Source organism: Rhinolophus sinicus, chromosome 16 (genome assembly GCF_057876585.1).
Source record: "Rhinolophus sinicus isolate RSI-liver-muscle chromosome 16, RSI-T2T, whole genome shotgun sequence".
Classification (NCBI taxonomy): domain Eukaryota; kingdom Metazoa; phylum Chordata; class Mammalia; order Chiroptera; family Rhinolophidae; genus Rhinolophus; species Rhinolophus sinicus.
Genome location: NC_142516.1, coordinates 2,700,761 through 2,721,356, shown reverse-complemented (window position 1 = coordinate 2,721,356; position 20,596 = coordinate 2,700,761). Strand labels below are relative to the sequence as shown.

The window sequence follows — 20,596 nt, the reverse complement described above, 5'->3', positions numbered from 1 at the left end:
TTCTCTGCTCTTCCCACCACCGTACATGGTGGTTGCTTTGCTCAGTATCATCCCTCTAGCCTGTCAGCTCGGTGGCAGCAGGGACCATCTCTGGCCCGTCCCCAGTTTACAACCACCACTTCAAACTGGGCTCAGCCCATGGTAGGTGGTCAAAAAGCAGCTGTTGAAACACCAAACGAATAAACCCATAGCGTGACAGAGCACCACCACTACGATTTTACAATCCAGGAGATTCTTTCACAGAAGCTACAGAAATGTGTGAAACTGACTCACAGTTTTAGGAACTAGGCTATATGGTGTACTTATTGATTGGTAGCATATTTTCACATCACTACGTGAGCACATTGTCGCTTTCAGCTCGTTTTCTCCTAACAGTAGTCTGGATTGTAAGAGCCACTCCCATTTCTCCAGTGCTGGGTGGCTGGCCTGAGGGTTCACCTCGTCTCCCATAAGCCTCACAGTTATAGTAGCTGTTATTATCCTGAACGCATTGGTGAGCTGCCCAGCGTCACCCAGCACCTGTGCAAGCACCCAAATGTTGCTGTTGCAGGGGGTTTCCATCCCTGGAACTTCCTGCTGTCCCTTGCCACGCTGATTTGGGTGGGTAGGTGACCACCCAGAAAGAAGGAAGAAGGAAAAATGCTGCAGGGAGTAAGTGTCTAAAAACAGGTAGATACTGACTCAGCGGCAGAATGCAGTGCCATAAAGGCAGGCACATGCGTGCACACACCCCACTGCAGAAGGGGCAGAAAGTGGCTGCTGGGGCAACGGCCTGTATCTGAGCTGAAGGAGGGAAGGGTATGGAAGTGCAGCCACGCAGCTGGCCATGAGCTCCTGGAAGCCTGGTGGCTGTCAGGTCTGTGGGCCTTTGGAGTGGGGTCAGGCCGAGAGGCTTCGTGGAAGGCATGCCTGGGCTCCCTACTCCACTGCTCTCCCTGAACAGTAACTTGCGTGGTGAGTGTCTGTCGGGCTCCCGCTTCTGAGTCCCGCCTGTGCTCCAGGCACGGCGCTGAGTACCCACGCCCTCAGAGGTACTACCATTACCTCTGGCTTACAGGTGAAGGTTCCGAGCTGGGTGACTTGCCCCAGGTCAGGCGTTTGGCAGGTATGGGGTGTGAGCCCAGTCTGCCTCCTGCAGAACCTCAAGCTGAGAGCTTTGCTTTTGCTTCTGCTGATAATGAGGTTCAAAGGGAAGCAACACAGGGGTGTCTGGGCCCACAGGCTTCCTGGGCTCCCAGGGGTCGCCCTCGGTAGTTGGAGCCCAAATTCCCAGATCTCTGGGGATTGGCTGTCAACAGAAATGTGTGTGTCCTCGTGTGTCGTTGTGGTCATGGGCTGGAGGGCTCTCTCTGCCCACCCAAACATTCGAGAATGTTCCTTCCCACACAGGCTTCCTCAGAGAACCACCCACAGTGAGACCGGGGGCTTTCTCAACCCAGGTTTCCCCAGCCAATGCCGAGAGCTGCCACAAGGTCTCAGTGCTTCTCATCAACAGGCCCAAGGCTGAAAGGGCCCTAATTCTATAGCCAGGGTCCCAGGGACCTACTGAGAGCTTCTCCCACAAAGGCCATCCCCAGAAGGCAGAGTCCATCCACCCTCCACCCATCCCTCCATCGGTCCCTCCATCCATCCCTCTCACATCCTCCATCCAGAAAGTATTGACAACACTGGCTTTGTTCATAGGACAAGAGAAAAGGAGTGTTTTCACTCTTCCCAACATGACAGGGTAAAGAAATTATTCTCAAGTCCAGACTCCGTGAACACACACGTTTTGCAAATTCCATCTGTAGCTGCATCACGCAAATTCAGCTGTCATAATTTCCCGGGAAACTATAGAGGAGAAAAAGACCAGCTGGCCTGCCACAGAGGCAGGTTACACTTCACTGGATTATTAGGGGTGGGCTTTCACACTTTGTTTGAAAAGGCAGAACACAGACTTTTCACTGATGTTGCTTCAACTTTCAAAATTAACTCTGCAGTGCTTGGTTTGTGCCCCACTCTGCGACCTTGACATCTGACCACCAAATGGCCATGGTCTGAGCCCCTCCTAATGACGTTTCCTCTGAGCCCAGCTCGGCTTGAGGCTTGACCTCTCCTGAGAGGTGCCTGAGAGGTCTGGGTGCAGGGCCACTTAACCCAGGCTTTAAGGAAAAGAAGAAGGGCCTCAGGGCTTGATTCATTCGTAGGCAGGAGGCTGACAAGTAGGGATTTCGGGTAGATTCTGGGTTTCTGCCAGAAGCTTCTCAGCGTGGCAGCAACAGGCCACCTCAGTAAAGGACAGAGGTGGCAGCCCAGGCCGGCTGAGGGAAGACCCAAACCCCACACGGCTGGTTGAGTCATGGGACCTGAGGGGTGGCCCTCTGCCACCGACCATGCTCCTCAGCAGGCTCAGCTGTGACACTGGCTGCCAGCTGTGTTGGCTTCTACAGAAAGAGTGGCGGCACACCATGCTAGTCAGAGCCAGTCCGCCCCACCCTTACTGGTGTGCAAGCTGCCCTTGGATCTGGCACAAGAGGTCAGCCCAGCCCAGGGGAGGGGCCTGCTAGACCCCACTGCTAGACAACAGCTCGAGTGAGGCAAATCCTGGAACATTCCCATCACCCCCAAAAGATACCCGGACCCCCCAGCTTCCATGCCCAACACCCTGCCCACTCGTCTTTTTTCTGTTTCCATGGATCTGCCTGTTCTGGACATTTCTATAAATGAAACATATAATATGTGGCTTTTGTGTCCAACTGCTTTCACTCAGCATAACATCAAGGTTTACTCGTGGTAGGTATCAGGGTAGAGTGTGTCGGGGTAAGTGTATCAGGCTGCTGCCCCAGCAGCCACTTTCCACTCTGTTCCTGCAGAGGGGCGTGTGCACACGTGTGTGCACGGGCGTGCCTTCTAAGGCACGGCATTCTGCAGCTGAGTCAGTATCTACCTGTTTTAGACACCTACTCTCTTTACGGCTGAATAAACCTACTGTAAGTGGAATCCATTCTAATAATACATGTTACCTAACCCCATATATCTGAAATAGTATCCTTTCAACACGCAATCAACCTGAAAACTTATCGATGAGATAGTTTACATTCTACTTTTCATGTTAAAGTCTCCAAAATCCAGTGTGTATTTTATACGTACAGCACATTTCAACTTGAATGTTAAATTATCATTGGAGATATCTGATCTGTATTTAGGTGTCATAAAATTTATCAATCATTGAAAAAGTAGATTAGCATACCCGAGTGGTTTCAAATATACTTAAATTTCACCAAACACTGAATTGAGTATCATATTTTAAGTTAATTAAAATTAAATACAACTAAAAATTCAGCTCCTTAGTCGGGCGAGCCACAGTCAAGAGCACAGAAAGCACACGTGACTCGTGGCCGCTGCCATATAGGGCAGTGTCGGATTGCCCCCCTCCCCCCAGTGCCGTGGCATTGCAGAAGACATGTGTCTACTGTTTTCTGACCTGTGAAATGGGTTTCATGAGACCTGCCCCCCACCCCGGCGGCAGGGGTCCTATGCGGTCTGGGAGGTAAAGGATTTAGCACTGGGGCTGACATCACTGCATCATGAAAACAAGGACTGATGCAATTGAGCTTTTCCTCTTCCATCATCTCAAAATTGGGCAAGTTTTGCCTGTTCCTGGGAGACATGCAACAGAAGCAAGCTCAGGTGTGTGTGCTGGAGGTTGAGGAGACCAACGGTGCATCACACTTCCCCAGGGCTGTCCTGTCTTCCTGGTCTGTCTCCCCCACCTGACCCCTGTAGACCCCTGCCCCCCACAGCAGTGATCTTTCTAACTCACAAAGTTGATCATGCTCCCCGCTGCTCAAAGCCCACCCTGTGTCCTCACAGAATCTGTACACCCGTGTGCCTAGCAGCTCTGTTAATGGCCAAAAGGTGGCCACAATCCAAGGGTCCATTGACGGGGGATGGATAAATGAAACATGGTCCACCCTATGCAGCCGTAAGATGAAGAAAGTTCTGACACATGCAACAAATGAACTTCCAAAACATTATACTAAGTGAAAAACTCCAGGCACCAAAGATGGTGTATTATATGACTCCATTTGTATGAAATGTCTAGTGTCAGCAAATCTGTAGAGACCGAAAGTAGAAGAGTGGTTACTAGAGTCTAGAAGGAGGGGGCAGTGGGAGTGAGTGTTTAATGGGGACAGAGTGTCCGCTTGGGGAGACGAGAAAGCCCTAGAGATGATGGAGGTGGTGGCCGTACGACAGTGTGACTGCGCCTAATGCCACCGAGCTGGCACCTAAAAGTGGTAAATTTTATGTTATGTATATTTCACCACACATTCACAAAAAGGAATGAAGTGCTGACACACGCGACAACATGGATAAAGCTAGAAAACATAAAGTAAATGAAAGAAGTCAGGTACAAAAAGCCATATATTACATGGTTCCATTTATATGAAACGTCTAGAAAAGACAAATCTATAGAGACTGAAAGTAGATTGGTGCTTGGCTAGGGTTGGGAGGAGGGGGACATGGGGAGTGACTGCTCATTGGTCAGGGTTTCTTTGGGGGTGACGAAAATGCTCTAGAATTGACTATGGTGATGGTTACACATTTCTGTGAACACACTGAAAGTCATAAACACTGAAAATGGGTGGGCTGTATAGCATGTGAATTATGTCCCAATAAAGTTGTTATTTTTAAAACAAATAAACAAAAACCACCCTTGGCTCTCACTGCCCTCTGAGCACGGCCAGCCTCCTGGGCACAGTTCCCAAGGCCACTGCACCCCATCACAGCCCCCTTAGTCTCATGTGTGCCATTTCCTGACCCCGACCCCAACCCTTAACTTCATACTTCAGGCCTCTGCCGTTACGAACTACTTATGCCCCCCCCACCGAGCTGTCCGCACTGAGCTGTCCGCACACCGTGGGCCTAGAGTCTGCTCTGCCCAGAAGTGTGTGTCCTTCCTAAAACCTATCTTGGCCATCTCTTCCCTCAGGACCTTCTCCTGCCTCCCCAGGGTCCTCTTGGTACTTGGCATGGAGACATCCTCCTGGGTTGGGATGGCTGTGGGCTCCTCTGGGCCCAGCCTGTGGGCTCACCTCCATGTACTCCCAATACTCAGCACACTGCCTGGCATGAATTCATTCCTTCATTCACCATCCAGCCATCCATCCATCCACCCATCCATCCATCCATCCAGTATCTATCCATCCATCCATCTACTCATATATCCATCCATCCATCCATCCACCCACCCAGCACCCATCCATCCAGAAAACGCTTCCCGAACACCTGCCCTGCATGATCCCTGCCCCAGTGGGGAGACCGAGCTGGCACAGGAGTATCCTGCAAAGGAGGACTGAGAATGGTGGGGGTGACAGAGGCTGCACCCAGGCCTCTTGCCTCCTGGGGAGGTCCCAGGGGTCCCAGGGGTCCCAGAGGGGCCCTGTTTTGGAGCAGAGCTCAGGCCCTGTAGACATCCTGAGCCCCCACCCACCCCCAATGCACTTTCACACCTCATCCTGATACAATGTAGTGACCGCCCCAACCCTGGCAGAGGCCCCTGAGTCATCTCACAGGCACCCAGGTGGGCTCAGCGGAGGGGTCTTTGGTGCCTTCACAGGTTTCCTGGCTCCATGTTGTGGGAGAAGATAATGGTCTAATACCACTGCTTCTGCTGAGCCAGGGGGCTGGGCTCAGCCAGCAGATACCCCATCACAGACGTCTCTGTGGGGGCCTGGCGGCCTCCTAAGACTTGGAACACCTAGGGAGGCCCCCGCAATCTTGCTCCTGCAGCGTTTCACGTATGCTTGAATGGATGCCGGGAGACCCAGGTGTTCCCTCAGAGAAAGAAAGGCCACGTGTAAGGCTCCCGAGTTCCACCCAGCCCTTGGGTAAATGAGTGACTTAAGTCCCTGGGACTCAGTGTCCTTATCTGTGAAATGGGCACGACGGTGTCCCCAGGGCAGAGGCCGCACTGCGAGGGTCAGTAAGATGGATGCATGCAGAGCACTCAGGACAGGCCCCCACACCCGCCCAGGCGCATATGCAGTCCCAGCTCGTGTGTCTTCCTGGCCAGTAGCTTTATGCCAAACTGGCTTTGACTCAGGAAGTCAGAGCTTCCCTCCAGTGGTGGGTGTCCACTTCCCTGAATTGTCCGGAGGGCAGCCCACCTGCGGAGCCCAGCACCTCTGCCACAAGGGGGCGCTGCTGGGCGCAGTCTGTTCCTGCCATGGTGCAGCCAGAGGTGGGATGTCGAGCCCCTGCAGGCCACAGCCGTTTCTGTCACTTGGGACCTTGGCTCAGAGCCTGGCCCAGCTGGCCTGGGTCCTCCAGCCCCTCCGCTGCTTCCAGTGTTGACTGGGAGAAACCACTCTCTGAGGTCCGCGCTCACTCCCTCGGCCACTACCACCAGGACGAGGGGTCCGTCCCTCGGTAATTGCATGTCCACCAAGACAGACAGAGTTAGCGTCTCCTCCTCTGCACATTTTAACTCGAGTCTCACCGGGCACCCATTTTATGATTTTCTGGGGACCACCTTCTCTCCTGCCTCTGGCCCGAGGCCTCCTCTCTCCCTTCCCTCCAGAGTGAAGGCACACGTCACCATTCTCTGTCCTCCTGCCTCAGCAGCCTGTGACTTCACAAACCCGCTCAGCTTGGCTTCTAGGGGCCAGACCTCTGATTTTGTTTGTTGCTCTTATCATGACAGGTCTTTGCCAACAGCGGCCAGCACCAGCCACACAGAGCCCTGCTGTGCCCCACTCCTGCTGCCCTGGCCAGAGAGGGGCAGTTAGCACCCCCAAGCCAGGGTCCAGGGATGGCCTGGTGGCTTCTTAGTCACCCCCACCAGCCTTACCTTCCAGGCCAAATAGACCCTGCTGTCTGCTGTGGTTCCCCAACACCCAGGGGTTCCTGGTCCCCACACCACTCCCAACACTTGGTGCCTGGAGGGTCCCGGGAAGCAGACCCTGGCATGCTATCACAGACTGGCTGGCCTTGGCCAGCTGACAAGAACCCACTGCTGATGGTAAATGGAGCACTGAGAGTCCCTGGCACGAGGTAGCAACTGTTAGAACTGTCCCCAGTGGTATCGGGGAAGGGATGCCTGTGGATGAGGATGGCTGGGTGCACAGTATCTGGGACATTTGAATGATGGGGAAAGAGTAACAATTAGGACCATGGAAATGGATGACCTTAGCAGGCAGCTGGAATGCCCTGGAGAAAATCAGTGAATGGCTGAAGGTCATTAATCACCCACTTAAGGCAATGTCCGGAAAGCTGGAGCAGCGTGTAAAAGCACATACAAGGAGACTTTCGTCCCTAGTGCCGCAGGCAGGAAAAGCGGAGTTGTTCCAAGGAAGGCTGAGTTCTCCAGCCAGCAAGTCACCCAGGTCAAGACCAGGAGACTCAGGCATGGGGACACCTAGCTCAGCACACTGGAAATCCGTCCACTCGTGCTCCCTCTGGAAACTCTGGGCCCACAGACGTGGCCATTCCCCCCCACCCCCATTAAATGCTAGCCTTTCCACTGCCTGGACACCACCCAGCGGCCTCTGCCTTCCGAGATGTCACACCGCTGGCATCGCTGGGTATCAGCCTGCATCTTAGACTAAAATGTAGGCATCTTAGCTCTTTATTCTCTTTCTTGAAGCGCCATTTTTAAAAATATCCTGTGCCAGAGCCATTCACTTCTCTTTTTGGCACCAGTCCTTAGGCCTCCAGAGCCTTTCACTAGGCCTGTGACTCCAGGTGACCACTGGAGACACTTAGCCAAATGGTCCCTTTTGTCCCATTTCCTAAGATAAATTGTACTTCTATCGATTTTAGCCACAGTCTGGCCAAATAACCAATCCTAGAGTCCCTCCACGTTTCCTCCACCGATTTCTATGTTAGGGTTTACAATGGCTTGAATGGTGAATCCCCAAAAGATACGTCCACATCACAACCCTGAAACCTGTGAATGTGACCTAATTAGAAAGCGGTCTTTGCAGATGTAAGTAACTGAGAATCTGGAGATGAGTGATCCTGGATTATCTGGGCCCTAAATCCAATGACAAGTGTCCTTATTAGAGACAAGAGGAGAGACACAAGGCGAGGAGAGGCTCCTGTGAGGACAGAGCAGAGATGGGGAGATGCAGCCACTGGCCACAGACGGGGAGCAGTGTTGGCAGCCGCAGCAGGCAGGACACAGGCGGGGCCGGTTCTCCCCCTCAGAGTTGCTAGAGCGCGTGTGGCCCTGCCAACCACTTGATTTCCCACTGGCCATCAATGACTACAATTGATTGAAAGCCATCAAATACATTACAATTCATGAGGTCAGATTGATAATTTTTTTAAAGCCCTGACTTTTAAAAGCTCCCTTTGGAAGCCGATTAGAGCACCAACCCATTATTCTGAAAACTGATAGGTAAAGAGGGGAAATGAAGCATTTATTCTGCCTTTCCTGTATGAGCCGTATTTCAGGGCAACCAAATAGTTGATGGAGAAAGTTCTTCCCTATAGAAGAAGTGTAGAAAATACAGGCAGAAGTAAAGTTAGAATCAGAAAATAACCAATTTGCAATCCTTAATGAAACAGCGGAACTAAGTTTTGATCATGAACGCAGCTAAAATGATCCTGTGAAAAAACAGATGGGGAACTGTGTCATGTGGCCGCCAATATCCAAAGCCACTGGTCAGTGTTAAGATTGAAAGAGAGAGAGAGCCACAGAGTATGTGCTTCTCCACCCGTGTGACACGCTGGCAAGCGCCCCGCACCACCCAGGAAGGAACCGGGGCAATCACAGAACCTGAGTCTAATCAAAGCTCTAGACCAGGGTGTCCAAACTTTTTTCAACGTTTTTCACCAAGGGCCACATGCGGTAAAATACACAAACAGCTGGGCCACTCACTCGAGGTGAAGTACGTATTGCCTCACCTGGTTGATTTAAGTAAACTAAATATATTTTTGGAATTTGCTGCGGGCCAATTAACAATGGACCATGGGCCGCAGTTGGCCCGCGGGCCGCAGTGTGGACACCCCTGCTCTAGACTAACCACGGGTTTTCAGACCACAGAGAGGAGAGAACACGATGCAGCCGTGGGGACGCCATCAGCCAAATCCATGATGTGGCTACTTCTATAGAGCACGTGACCTGGTTTCTCTAACAATTAAACGGCCAGGAGGAGAAAACAACTGTAGGATAAGCATCGTGAATGAAGAGAGACTTAAGAGACATTCAACCAGATGGTTGGACCCTCTTTCCAACAAATTAAATACATAACGACATTGATCAGATAATCAGAAAATATGGAACACTGACCTAATATTAGCTATTAATGAATGATTGCTACTTTAAGATGCTATCGTGTTACTGTAGTGATGAATGAAAACACCAGCGTATTTACAGGGGAAATTATATCATGTCTGGCATTAGGTGGTATCTGTGTTCTCACAACCTATAACTTGCTTCCTTTTTGAAATCTTTTTTGTGAAATATGACGTATAGGGAGATGTATCAAATACAAATATCAGCTTAATGCAATGTTATCGAGTTAGAACCTAGTAACCAGCACCAGGTCAAGAATCAGACTTTGAAAAGACCCAAGTCCTCAGGGAGTCTTTTCCCAGTCGTACCCTCCACCCACCCCGCAAACTAACCGCTCTCCTGACGTCTATGGCCCACATCGCCTCACTTTTTTGTGTAGCTTTACGACCTGAGTATGAAACCAAGGCACGGTCATTAGTGTTGCCTCTTTTTGAATTTTGTATAAGCAGGACCTCAGCAGAGTGTTTCAGTGGGTGAGCTGGCTTCCCTTCCCCAAATACTTTGTGATTCCTTCGTGCGTTTGTATGTATAGTTCATTTTCATTGCTATAGGGACAGTACTCCTTCCTGTGAAGACGCCATGTTTATGTCCCCATTCTAGTGATGGCGGACACTGGCCGTTTCCAGTGTAAGCTGTTGTGCCTAACAGCTACTTCACACACTCATCCGTGGGTGTAAGTGCACACGCTTCTCCTGGACGGACCCCTGGGAGTGGACTTGCTGGATTCAGGCTATGGCAACCCTCAGAGTTCATGGAAAATGACACGTTGTGTTCCAAAGGAGTGCGATCAATGGCATTCCCGCTGGCAGTGTGACAGAGTGACCGCTGCACACTTTTGTCATCATTGGCACTTGGCCCCGGCAGCCTTTTTGCTTTGAGAGTTTCTTGTGGCTGCGGGTGGTTTCATATTGTGGTTTTCATTTAGATTTTCCTGATTACCTTTTTGTTCAACTATTGGTTTGTCTTTTTTTTTCTTTTTTTAAAAATCATTTTGTTGGGGAACAGTGTGTTTTTCCAGGATCCATCAGCTCCAAATCAAATCATTGTTTTCAATGTAGGTGTGGAGGGCGCAGCTCACTGGCCCATGTGGGAATCAAACCGGCGGCCTTGGTGCTATGAGCACTGCGCTCTAAGCACTGAGCCAACCGGTGCCCCTTTTTTATTATTAAGTTCTTTTCATATACTGGATGACCTGCACCAGTGTGCAAGTTAACCCCAAACCCACACTTGGCCGTTTGGCAGCAATGGTGGCTGTAAGGACCAGGGTGTGGGAGAGGTCTTCTGAGTGCCCTGGGAGAACTTCACAAGAAAGGGACCCTCAGGGCTTTAAACTCTCAGCGCACGTTAATGTCATGGAGACCATGGACTTCCCACAATAACCCTAAAGGGATGTCTTACTTCTTGCAGCCTTCAGGCCAATATTGCTGAAAATCAAACATCAAATTATATTTGGTGGGTTGCAGACAATGGTGGGACCCCCAGCCTCGCCCAGTCTGTCTCGTGGACATATTGCATTGATTGGAAAGGAGTGGGACCCTGAAACTCGCAAAGGGACATCCGGTTAGACTCAGAGGAAGTTGAGAACCTCCAATCCCTCAGCCCCTCTGAGACTCTCTTGCCAGGGGAAGTACCTTAAAAACACCATCACAACCTCACCCGGGGAATCTGTCTTGGAAGAAACTGCTTATTCCCCTCAAAACCCACCCCCAAAGCCCTTGGTGCCACTAGATGCATTGGTAGTTTCCGATCTCAGCCTGCTCTCAGCTGCTCGAGGAAACAGCGTGTACACTAAAAGGATGGAAAGCTTTTGCACATGCAGATGGCACCAACCAGGGCAGTACGTGTGGGAATGGATTCTCAGAGTGTTCGGCCAAGGAGGCCAGAACATAACGCTGGATCAGGCCCAATGTACTGACAAAGCGCCCTTACCAGAGGCTCTGGATTTAATGTGTAGCTCGTGCAGCTAGAAATGCCTGGAGAATACCTGGTCGATTGACCGAAGTTGGACTCCACGGTGCCCTGCGTTTAATGAGACCAGCATGCCAGCACTCCACTGGCATGACGCAGCAGGAATACAAAGGTTTGGGGAAAGAGGAATGTTGGGTGGAGTCCATTTGTCGTGGGCCTCCCATCCCCAACCAGTTCCAGCTCCCAAGGCGTCCTGGGGAACACTCCCTCTACTAGGGAATGGGAACCACGTCCTTGAGGGACGCCTGTGTCACTGAGAAGCTCGGTGCTGGTCATCTCCTACAGACCATATGTGACCGTGGGACACTCTGGGCTCCCTGACTTCACACATCAGAGGGTCTCAGAGTACCAGAGACTAAGTGTCAGCCTTGACTGCCAAAGCCAAGGTGGGCCCAATTTCTGAAAAGGGCGACAGGGACTGGTGTAGCCACAGAAAGCTTTGCCAGTGTAATTGATCGCCGAGCCCCTAGGAACGAAGTCACCCACTAAAATGTTGCTTGATCTCTAAATGAGAAAAAAACAACACACCAAACTCCAGGTCTGGTAACCAAATAGCTGACTGCTCCCTGCCGTCGCTACCTCTGAGCTTTAGAGTCCTTTTTTAATCCTGAAAGTTATCTAGTTAAAACTGTGTACTAGTGAACAATTCTTTCTATTAATTTCTGTCTGGTCAAATCATTGGTGTGATTCCTGTCTTCCAACTGGATCTTATCACTTATAGGTACTGCAGATTTCTTCTCACATCTGACTTCCCTTATCACTTATCTTTAAAATAAGCATTGACACGTTAATTTAGGACAGTTTTAGTCACAGAAAAATAGCAAAGATGGTACAGAGTTTCCATACACTCCACACCCAATCTTCTCTACTGCTCACGTCTGACATTAGCAAGGTAAGTTTGGTATAATGAATGAACCAATACTGATACATTGTTATTAACTGAAGTCCATAATTCATTCAGATTTGCTTAGTTTTTATCTCACGTCCTTTTTCGGTCCCAGGACCCACATTACTAAGTTGTCAGGTCTCCTCTGGACTCTGACAGTTTCTGACTTTCCTTGTTTCTGATGACCTTGGCAGATCTGAAGACTCGTCAGGTGTCTTGTAGAATGTCCTTTAATGAGGACTTGTCTGACGCATTTCTTGCAGTTAGACTGGGGTGATAAACTTTTAGGAGGAAGACCACAGAAGTGAGGTGCCCTTCTTATCACATCCTGTCAAGGGTCCGTGCTGTCACCGTGACTTATCACTGTTGATGTTGACCTTGATCAAATGGTTGCTAGGTTCCTCCACTGTAAAGGTACTTCTGATCCCCTTTTCCATGCTGTCCTGTTTGGGAGGAGGTCACCTGAAGAGTGGGGGTTATATCCCACTCCTCGAGGACAGAGTATCTACATACATTATTTGCAATCTTCTACACCGGAGACGTGGTTCTTCTCCCTCATTCATTTATTAAATTATGCATTTACATCAATATGGAATCATGGATATTTATCTTATACTTGGGGTTATATACCGCAATACAACTTTATTTTGTTGTTCAAATTGTTCCAGCTTTGGCCACTGGGGGCTCTTTCAGGTTGGTGCCTGCGTCCCTCTGACAAGCCCCTCAACACCGACTTTTTTGTTTGTTTTTGTTTTAGGAGCATGTCCTTACTTCCTAGCACCACAAGATGCTCCAGGCTCATCTTGTATGTTTATTGCCCAATCCTAGTGTCAGCCATTTCTCCAAAGAGCCCTACTTCCTTTTATTGGATAATATTGAAACCAAGACTTCAGCAGTAAATTGTTCATTGCTCTTGGGCTGTCATTGCTTCTAGGTCCTCTCAGTTGACAGAGCAAGGATATACAAGCGTGGATACCAACCCATGAATATACATACGTATATCTAGCAACATTTCTATGTGTAACCATTTTTATGTGAAGCTAAATGTGGGCTTATCCTGCTAGCTCCAGCTCTAATCTGTCACCACACGGATCTTTCTAGCACCTCCTGTTACCTGTCACTCTCACCCCAATAGTGAGATGCCTAGTTCCCACCATCCGCTGCCCATTTACTTAACTGTCTAATTCCAGTGTACGCGTGTGGCAGTATCGGAACTGTGAACACAAACCCCTGTGGGAATTGATGTGCATTTTGATAAACACCTGAACATTAAGGTCGGGGCTGTTTTTTTGTGACCTGTTTTAGAAAACTTTTTTCACCCCAAGGTCATGAAGATATTTTCTATTATCCTATAAAATCTCTTGTTTCTCCATTCATATTTAGATCTACAATACTCCTGGAATTTATCTTTGTGTAGAGTGTGAGACAGAGCTCAGGTTTAAGTGTTTTCGATATGGATTTCCAGTTGTCCCAGGACCATTTAGTGAAAAAAGTCCACCCGTTCCCCCACTACTTTGCAATGTCAACTTTGTAATCAATCCAATGTGCAAAAATGTGTGGATCCCCTTGTGAGCTTTTTATTATTCTATGTGTCTATACTGGCGCTGCAACACATGCCTCAGTTACTGCCCCTTTGTAGCAAGTCTGAAACTTCAGAGAAGCAGATCCCACACTGATTTTCTTTTTCAAGATCTTGGCCAATTCTGACACTTCACTTTTCCTCCTAGATTTTAGAGTTGGGACTTGGCTTGTCAAGTTGCATACAAACCTGTGATATTTGGGGGGATTGAGCTGAACCTATAAACCAGTGTGGTTGGGAAGAACTTACATATTTAAATGCTGTTTTCCAATCCATGACATTCCTGTTTAAAGTTTATTTTGGGTTGTTGTTTTTTGCGTAGAAGTCTTGAACATTTTTTGTTAGATTATTCCTAGGTGTTTGGTATATTTTGATATTATTGTAAAAGGTACCTTTAAATTTTTTTATTTTCTGTGTTTTGCTGGCATGTAGAACTGCAGCTGATTTTGTATATTCATTTCCCATCCAGTAACTTTACAAATCTCTTATTCATTTTAATAATTTATCTGAGATTCTCCTGGGTTTGTACACAACCATCTACCAGTTTTGTTTCTTCTTTTCCAATCTCTCTCTCTCTCTCTTTCTCTCTCTCTCTCATATAAATATATATATATATATATATATATATATATATATATATATATATATATATATTTATTTATTTTTTTTTTTTTTCTTTTCTTTTCTTTTCTTTCTTTTTTTTTTTTTTCCCAATTTCTTTTTGTTGCATCACTATACTAGTTAGAACTTTCAGTTCAGTGCTGGATAGAAATGGTGACATTGGGCAATCCTATCATTTCTTTTTAATAAATTTTTATTGGGGAATATTGGGGAACAGTGTGTTTCTCCAGGGCCCATCAGCTCCAAGTTGCCATCCCTCAATCCAGTTGTGGAGGGCGCAGCTCAGCTCCAAGTCCAGTTGCTGTTTTCAATCTTTAGTTGCAGGGGGCGCAGCCCACCATCCCTAGCAGGACTCGTTACGATCTCACGCTCTAACCAACTGAGCCATCTGGCCGCCCAACCCTGTCATTTTCCTAATCTCAAAGCAAAGGCTTTCAGAGTTTCACTATTAATACGATTGTGCTGTATGCTTTTTTCTAGATACCTTCTATCAGATTAAACAAATTCAATTCTTATTCCTAGTTTGCCAAACGTTCTTAAACCATGAAAGTTAAATTGAATCAAATACAGATATTGAAATGGCTGTACTCTTTTTTTTTCCCTTCCTTGTTAGTATGGTGAATTACATTAATCGAATTTTTAAAATACTAAGTCAACCTTGAACTTCTGGAATAATCACAATTTGGTCATGAAGTATTGTGTGTGTGTGTGTCTTTATATATTTACTATATAGATCCATTATTTTGCTTAGGCTTTTCACATAAACGTTTATGAATGAGATAAACCAGCAGTGGCCCTTTCTGGAGGTTTGGTAACAAGGTCAGGCTAGTTCATAAAACAAGCTGGAAATTTTTCCCTCATGTGCTATTGCCAGAAATCTTTGTGTAAGGATGGTTTTATTATTTCCTTCAATGTTTGGTAGGATTCTCCAGTGTTGCCATCAGGGCCCGGTGTTGCGTTGAGGGAAGATTTAAATGAAGGACTCAATTTCTTTAATAGGACTGTTCAAGCTTTCTATTTCTTCTTACGTCCATATTGATAAACTATTTTTCTAGGGATTTGTCCACTTAGTAAAATTTACACATTTATTGACATGAAGGTGTTCATGGTATTATTTTATCTTTTAAACACAGCTTCTGAAACGATCTTTTTTTTGAATTCTAAATGTTAGTTTTGTGTACTTTTTTTTCTTAATCAGAGGCTTACCACTTTTATTAGTCTCTTCAATGAACCAACTGCTGGCTTTTTTATCTTTTTTGGTATGTTTTCTACCTAATTCCGTCTTTCATCGTTATTCCATTTACCTTATTTGGGTTAACTTTTGCTATTTTATTTCCCTTGACGTCTTGAGATGGATGCTTAGCTCTTCAGTTCTTAACCTTCCTACTTTTCTAATATATGCATTTAAGGCTATAAATTCCCCCCTAGACATGATTTTAACTGCATCCCACGATTCTGATATGTTGTATTTTTATCATCATTCATTTAAAAAACTTTAAAATTTGTATTGAGTTCCTCTTTAGCCCATGAGAAATTTAGAAATATATTCTTTATCAAACATATGGGTTTTCTTCTAGTTATCTTTGTATTGTTGTTTTGTAGACTATGTTTCCTGTGACCCTATTTATGATGTACATGGCTTTACAATGTGTTGAAATTGATGTATGGTCTGGCATATGCTCAATTTTTTGTAAATGTTGTGTCCTTGTAAAGAACGAATTCAACAGATGTGGGTTCGGAGTTCTGTGGATGTCCATGACATTATTTTCTTAATTAGCATTGGGGGAAACCATAAAAATGAAACTTCAGTGCGGAAAAGGACAGAATGAAATGAGTGTTACTGGAGCACGATGAGGGGTGGGGGGAGGGTGGTGGTGGAAGGAAATAGACCTAAATTTCATGGGCAGGATGGGGACCTGGCCCGGTTGGTGACATGAGTGAATTCGAGACCTATTTTTGCCCCGGACAACATTAAATTATTTAAAAAAAAAATTGCATCGGTTATTAGGAGTCAGAATGCTACTAGCAACAGCAGTGGCGAAAGTACACAAACAGCAGCAGAAAGTACTACCTATAAAATGACAGGACCAACAATACGGTGGAAAGACAGCGACACCGTCCAACCGCTCCCGCAGCCGCCGCCGCCCCCAGCCCTCGGCTCCCCAACGCGCGCCCCCGCCGGGCTCCCCCAACGCGCGCCCCCGCCGGGCTCCCCCAACGCGCGCCCCCGCCGGGCTCCCCAACGCGCGCCCCCGCCGGGCTCCGCGGCGCGATCGATGGCTCCGGCTCGTCGCACAGGCCTGCGCGGCCTCGGCGCTCGGCTCGGACGCCTGCTGCGCTGCCATGGAGACGCGGCCCTGCGGCCAAGGGGCGCCGCCCGGGGCTCAGTGCCCCGCGCATCACGAGACCCTCCCACGCGGTGACGGGGCGCGGGCGGGCGACTGGGGCGGGCACCCGGGCGCGGGGGAGGCGAGGGGGACGCGCCGTGGGCGGTCGGGCGCGGGCCGGCGATGGGGGCTCCGCGGCCGCCGGCAGGGAGGCAGAGACGGGCGATGGGCGCGGGCCGCACGGACGGGACAGTGACTTTGCGTGGCTGGGGAGCGTGGGGTGGATGCTCCCCGGTGCCGGTTCACCTGACGTCGTTTGTCTTTCTGACCCAGGGGCCTGCGGATGCCCGGAGCAGAGAGAAGGCTCCGGCGGTCGGTGAGCACCGCGCTGGTCTCAGCAGCGCGGCCCAGGCACGTCCGCCCCGCTCCGGCCTTGCTGGCAGCGTCCCCGGTAACTCGGCCTTTTTTAACCACTAGCATTTGGCTCACAGTCTGGGTCGTCGGTAGCTTGGTGTAAGTAACACTTGGATCCAGAGTTAAGAATGAGTCTAGGCCACAAAACCTGCCGTTCCCACTGGAGTCCTTTGCACCCCCACACCTGACCGTGCTCATTTCTTTGTAGCCTCACCTTGGAGAAGAGCTGCGGACTAGCCAGACAGACAGAAAGCACGGAGCAAACCCCCGAAAGCCTCTGGCCACCCTGCTGCGCTGCGAGCCCCCCCAAGGCCCCCAGGGGCGGATGGTCATGGAGGTGCCATCAACTTCTGTCTAGTTGTACAACATCCTTTCAGTGAGGAGGCTGGGTTTGTCTTTTCAAGTTAAGCAGTCCAGGCCATGGTGTCAGAATCGCAGGAGACACCTGACAAGTCCCCCCTGAGGTGGGTGCCGCGTCTGTCAACTCCACACCTAGTAAAGTGCACACAACTGTCACCAGTGAAGGCCATGGCCAGGGTGCCACACTCACCTGCGTGCTGTCCCACGTGAGGTTCTTAGGTGTCTGCAGAATGCTGAGACTCTTTTCCTTCCAACACCACCCTCCACAGGGTGCGCCTGTAAATGGCCTGCATCCTCGTCTATACCATTAAGAACCCTCAGACCCACCAGCTGAAAAGTGTGTTCATCAGAGCCTTTGGTGCAAAGCAGCTGGCAGCTGTCGTTGCGGGAGGGTCAGCTCAGAGAGGCCTCAGGTGCGGAGCCCGGGGGTGGGGGTGGAGGAGTTCCAGCCAGTGATGAGTGGCCGCGTGCCACTGGCAGAGAAAGCCCTGTCTGAAGGCCATGCCCGGCTGCGGTACAGGGACACCTCCCTGCTCATCTGGCAACAGCAGCAGCGAAAATTAGAATCTGTGCCACCCGGGACATACCTGAGCAGGAGCCGAAGCATGTGGTACACACAGTACGGGAACGAGGCCATCTTGGTCCGCGACAGAAACAAGCTGGAGGTCTCCCGGGACACGGGCCAGTCCAAGTTTTGCACAATTATGTGATTCCAGTGTGAAAACCGGAGCCAGGCGCCAAGCTGTGAGAACAGGCCCCGTTTCCTTCAGTGGGTTTGCCTTGTGGATTCCTAGGCCTTCCCAGGACACTGACTAGTGATTGTGAAGACCCAGCTGTGGGGGAAGAACACACGAATGGCAGAAATGCCTCTGTCACTGTCGGTGCGACCTGTAGGCCCAGAGTCTGGCCTCCGTTCTAACTGTCCAGGCCAGGGCACCACTCGATCTGCTTGGCACACTTCCAATACAGCAGCCAAGAGGGGTACTCTGGTTACAACCTTTTCGAGTGTTGTGGGTTGTTCTCACTATTCACTACTGCCTGGTGGAGAATAAGTCAGACCTAGAAAAAGGGGAAGAAACAGGCGTGTATGGTGGTAAATCCATTTGTAGGAGCAGGATGGATGTAACTTAAATGGTCATCAATGGCATGTCCACGGGAATTTTGAGGCACCTACACGTTGAGTCCAGTTACCAAAATGACCACCATGTGTGTACACTGTGGTGGCGTCCACACTAACTTCCAAATAGTGGAGGACTGCGGGCAAGTGCATCCAAAAAACATGAAGGAAAACAAAATTACTTTCAAGTTCCACATCAGTTGCTTACAGGGGTTTCAAATTCAATCACGGGGTTGGAAAATGCAGGTTCTGGACTGACAGAGCCTTTCAGCCCGACTGCTCCACACCCTTTGCAGCTGTCGGATGCTGGTCAGTCATTATGATAGCCCAGGCCAGGGGCCCAACGTGTGGGCGGTTCTGAGGAGTCTTTCACAGGATTTGCCGTGGGCCGTAATTAGTCTGTGTGGCTATGCAAATGTGGGAGTATCTTTGTCACAGCTGATTGTGCTTCTCTAAAATAATAAATATCCTTTAGGATTCTCCTTCCTTCCTCTTACTATGTCTGTTCATAATATCTTAACACGTTGCGTACGGATCACGATAATCTTCACGAGGGATTTAAACTCCGCTGGACGCAACGTATTAACTCGGCTTTCAGTTTTTGCTAAAAAAAAACCCAACCCAGAAATGCAGAAAGCAAATCAAGGTGCCCTCCCGAGGGCAGCACCACGCACCTTGTTCCGAATGTTTTTCTGGCTCAGCTGTCAATCAAGACTGGGCTTTTCCATCGTGCTCCGATTGACTAGCAGTCCTGGGTGCCCACAGGCGGGCAGAGGAGCCCTCGCTGTCACCAGGTACATGGCACGTCCTGTGCCTTTGTGCAGCTGTGCGAGCCAGCCCACGGCATCCTCGAAGTGGCACTGTGGGGTCAGACTGCATCCCCCACACGTTCACGGCTTGCCAGAGGCATGGTCCTTGCTGAGGTGGCCCCAGAGTTGAGCACAGAAGCCCGTCCCATTGGCAGGGTGAGGTCTCTGGAGTAAGGGCTTGCCTGCCCGGGGGCCCTGACACTGCAGTTACCTGGCAGGTAGGCTTGTCAGCATCTTGGCAGTGCTTCCTGCTTGGGAAGCAAGCTTCAGAGGCATCTGGAATGCCTGTGCCGCACACTCACCGCACCTGACTAACGTGAGAACGGTGGTCGGGTCAGGCCTGGAAGCAGCACGTGGGAGGCTGAGCCCTGGGTCACTTGGAGGACAGCTGGCACTAGGCTACGCTGAGTTCAGGGAGACACCATGGGCCTGAGGGAAGCCTGCGACACAGCCCAGTCCCCGTCCTCGGGGAGGTAGGTCCGGATGAGAGGGGGGCTAAGTCTGGACAAAGGTGACATACGGCGAGCGAACATAGGGAGGGTGCCCAGTGGCAGCTGTGTGTGTGGGGGGGATGTTGTCAGGCCAGGACGTGGGCCAACGAGAACCTTTTCCCGGGATGTCAAGGCCTGGCTCCAACAGCCGTGACTGTTTTAGTGTCAGAACCTTCGGTTTTTGTGACGCCTCATTCAGTCACTGAAGCCTCTCAGTGCCGGATTCTGCTCTGAGCAGCGGAAACGTCAAAGCATAAGCCCGTTTGACGTGCTTTCAGGGAAATGTCCGTTGGGCCAGCTGGCCAAGTGTGTGACGCCTGAAGTCTCAGAAAGCCCCGGAGTGCAGCCTGGGGCACAGGAGGGTTTGCCTGGACAGGACGACAGTGGGGACTGGCAGCTGGGAGCACCTGCACTTGTATGGAGGGCAGGTGTTCTGGAGAACCGATAAAATGGGAAGGGGGATTTTAACTCTTAGGCAAAAATGGATGCTCCCTAAATCCCGGTGTCTCCCTGCCCAGGCTGAGGACTGGAGCTACTTAGGCAGCTTTTTAAATCTTCTTTCGGATGATTTGGGTTTTCCATCCAAGAGCTACAGAACATGAAGAGTGAGGAACTCCTCAGCTCGTCTGCACCAGCGAGGGGAGAGCGGGAACCCGAAGGGGCCCAGCGGCTCCCCAGCATCTCCACGCATGAGATGAGGTGGGACGCACCCCGAAAGCACAGGAAAAGGCACACACAGGC

The 20,596-nt window shown here is 49.7% G+C and overlaps 1 protein-coding gene across 1 annotated transcript; it reads left to right on the top strand.

Annotated features, from left to right (window-relative positions):
* The first annotated feature begins 16,600 nt into the window (after positions 1–16,600).
* On the top strand, positions 16,601–19,041 carry BRD3OS (BRD3 opposite strand). Its single transcript, XM_088793029.1, has 3 exons — positions 16,601–16,756; positions 16,998–17,177; positions 17,287–19,041. Exon 3 carries the CDS (start codon positions 17,894–17,896, stop codon positions 18,146–18,148), a length of 255 nt encoding a protein of 84 aa, XP_088649155.1. The 5' UTR covers positions 16,601–16,756; positions 16,998–17,177; positions 17,287–17,893; the 3' UTR covers positions 18,149–19,041.
* The last annotated feature ends 1,555 nt before the right edge of the window (positions 19,042–20,596 follow it).

Excerpts from the sequence above, each read along its gene's own strand:
- BRD3OS (XM_088793029.1), top strand. The coding sequence starts at position 17,894 with ATGAGTGGCCGCGTGCCACTGGCAGAGAAAGCCCTGTCTGAAGGCCAT.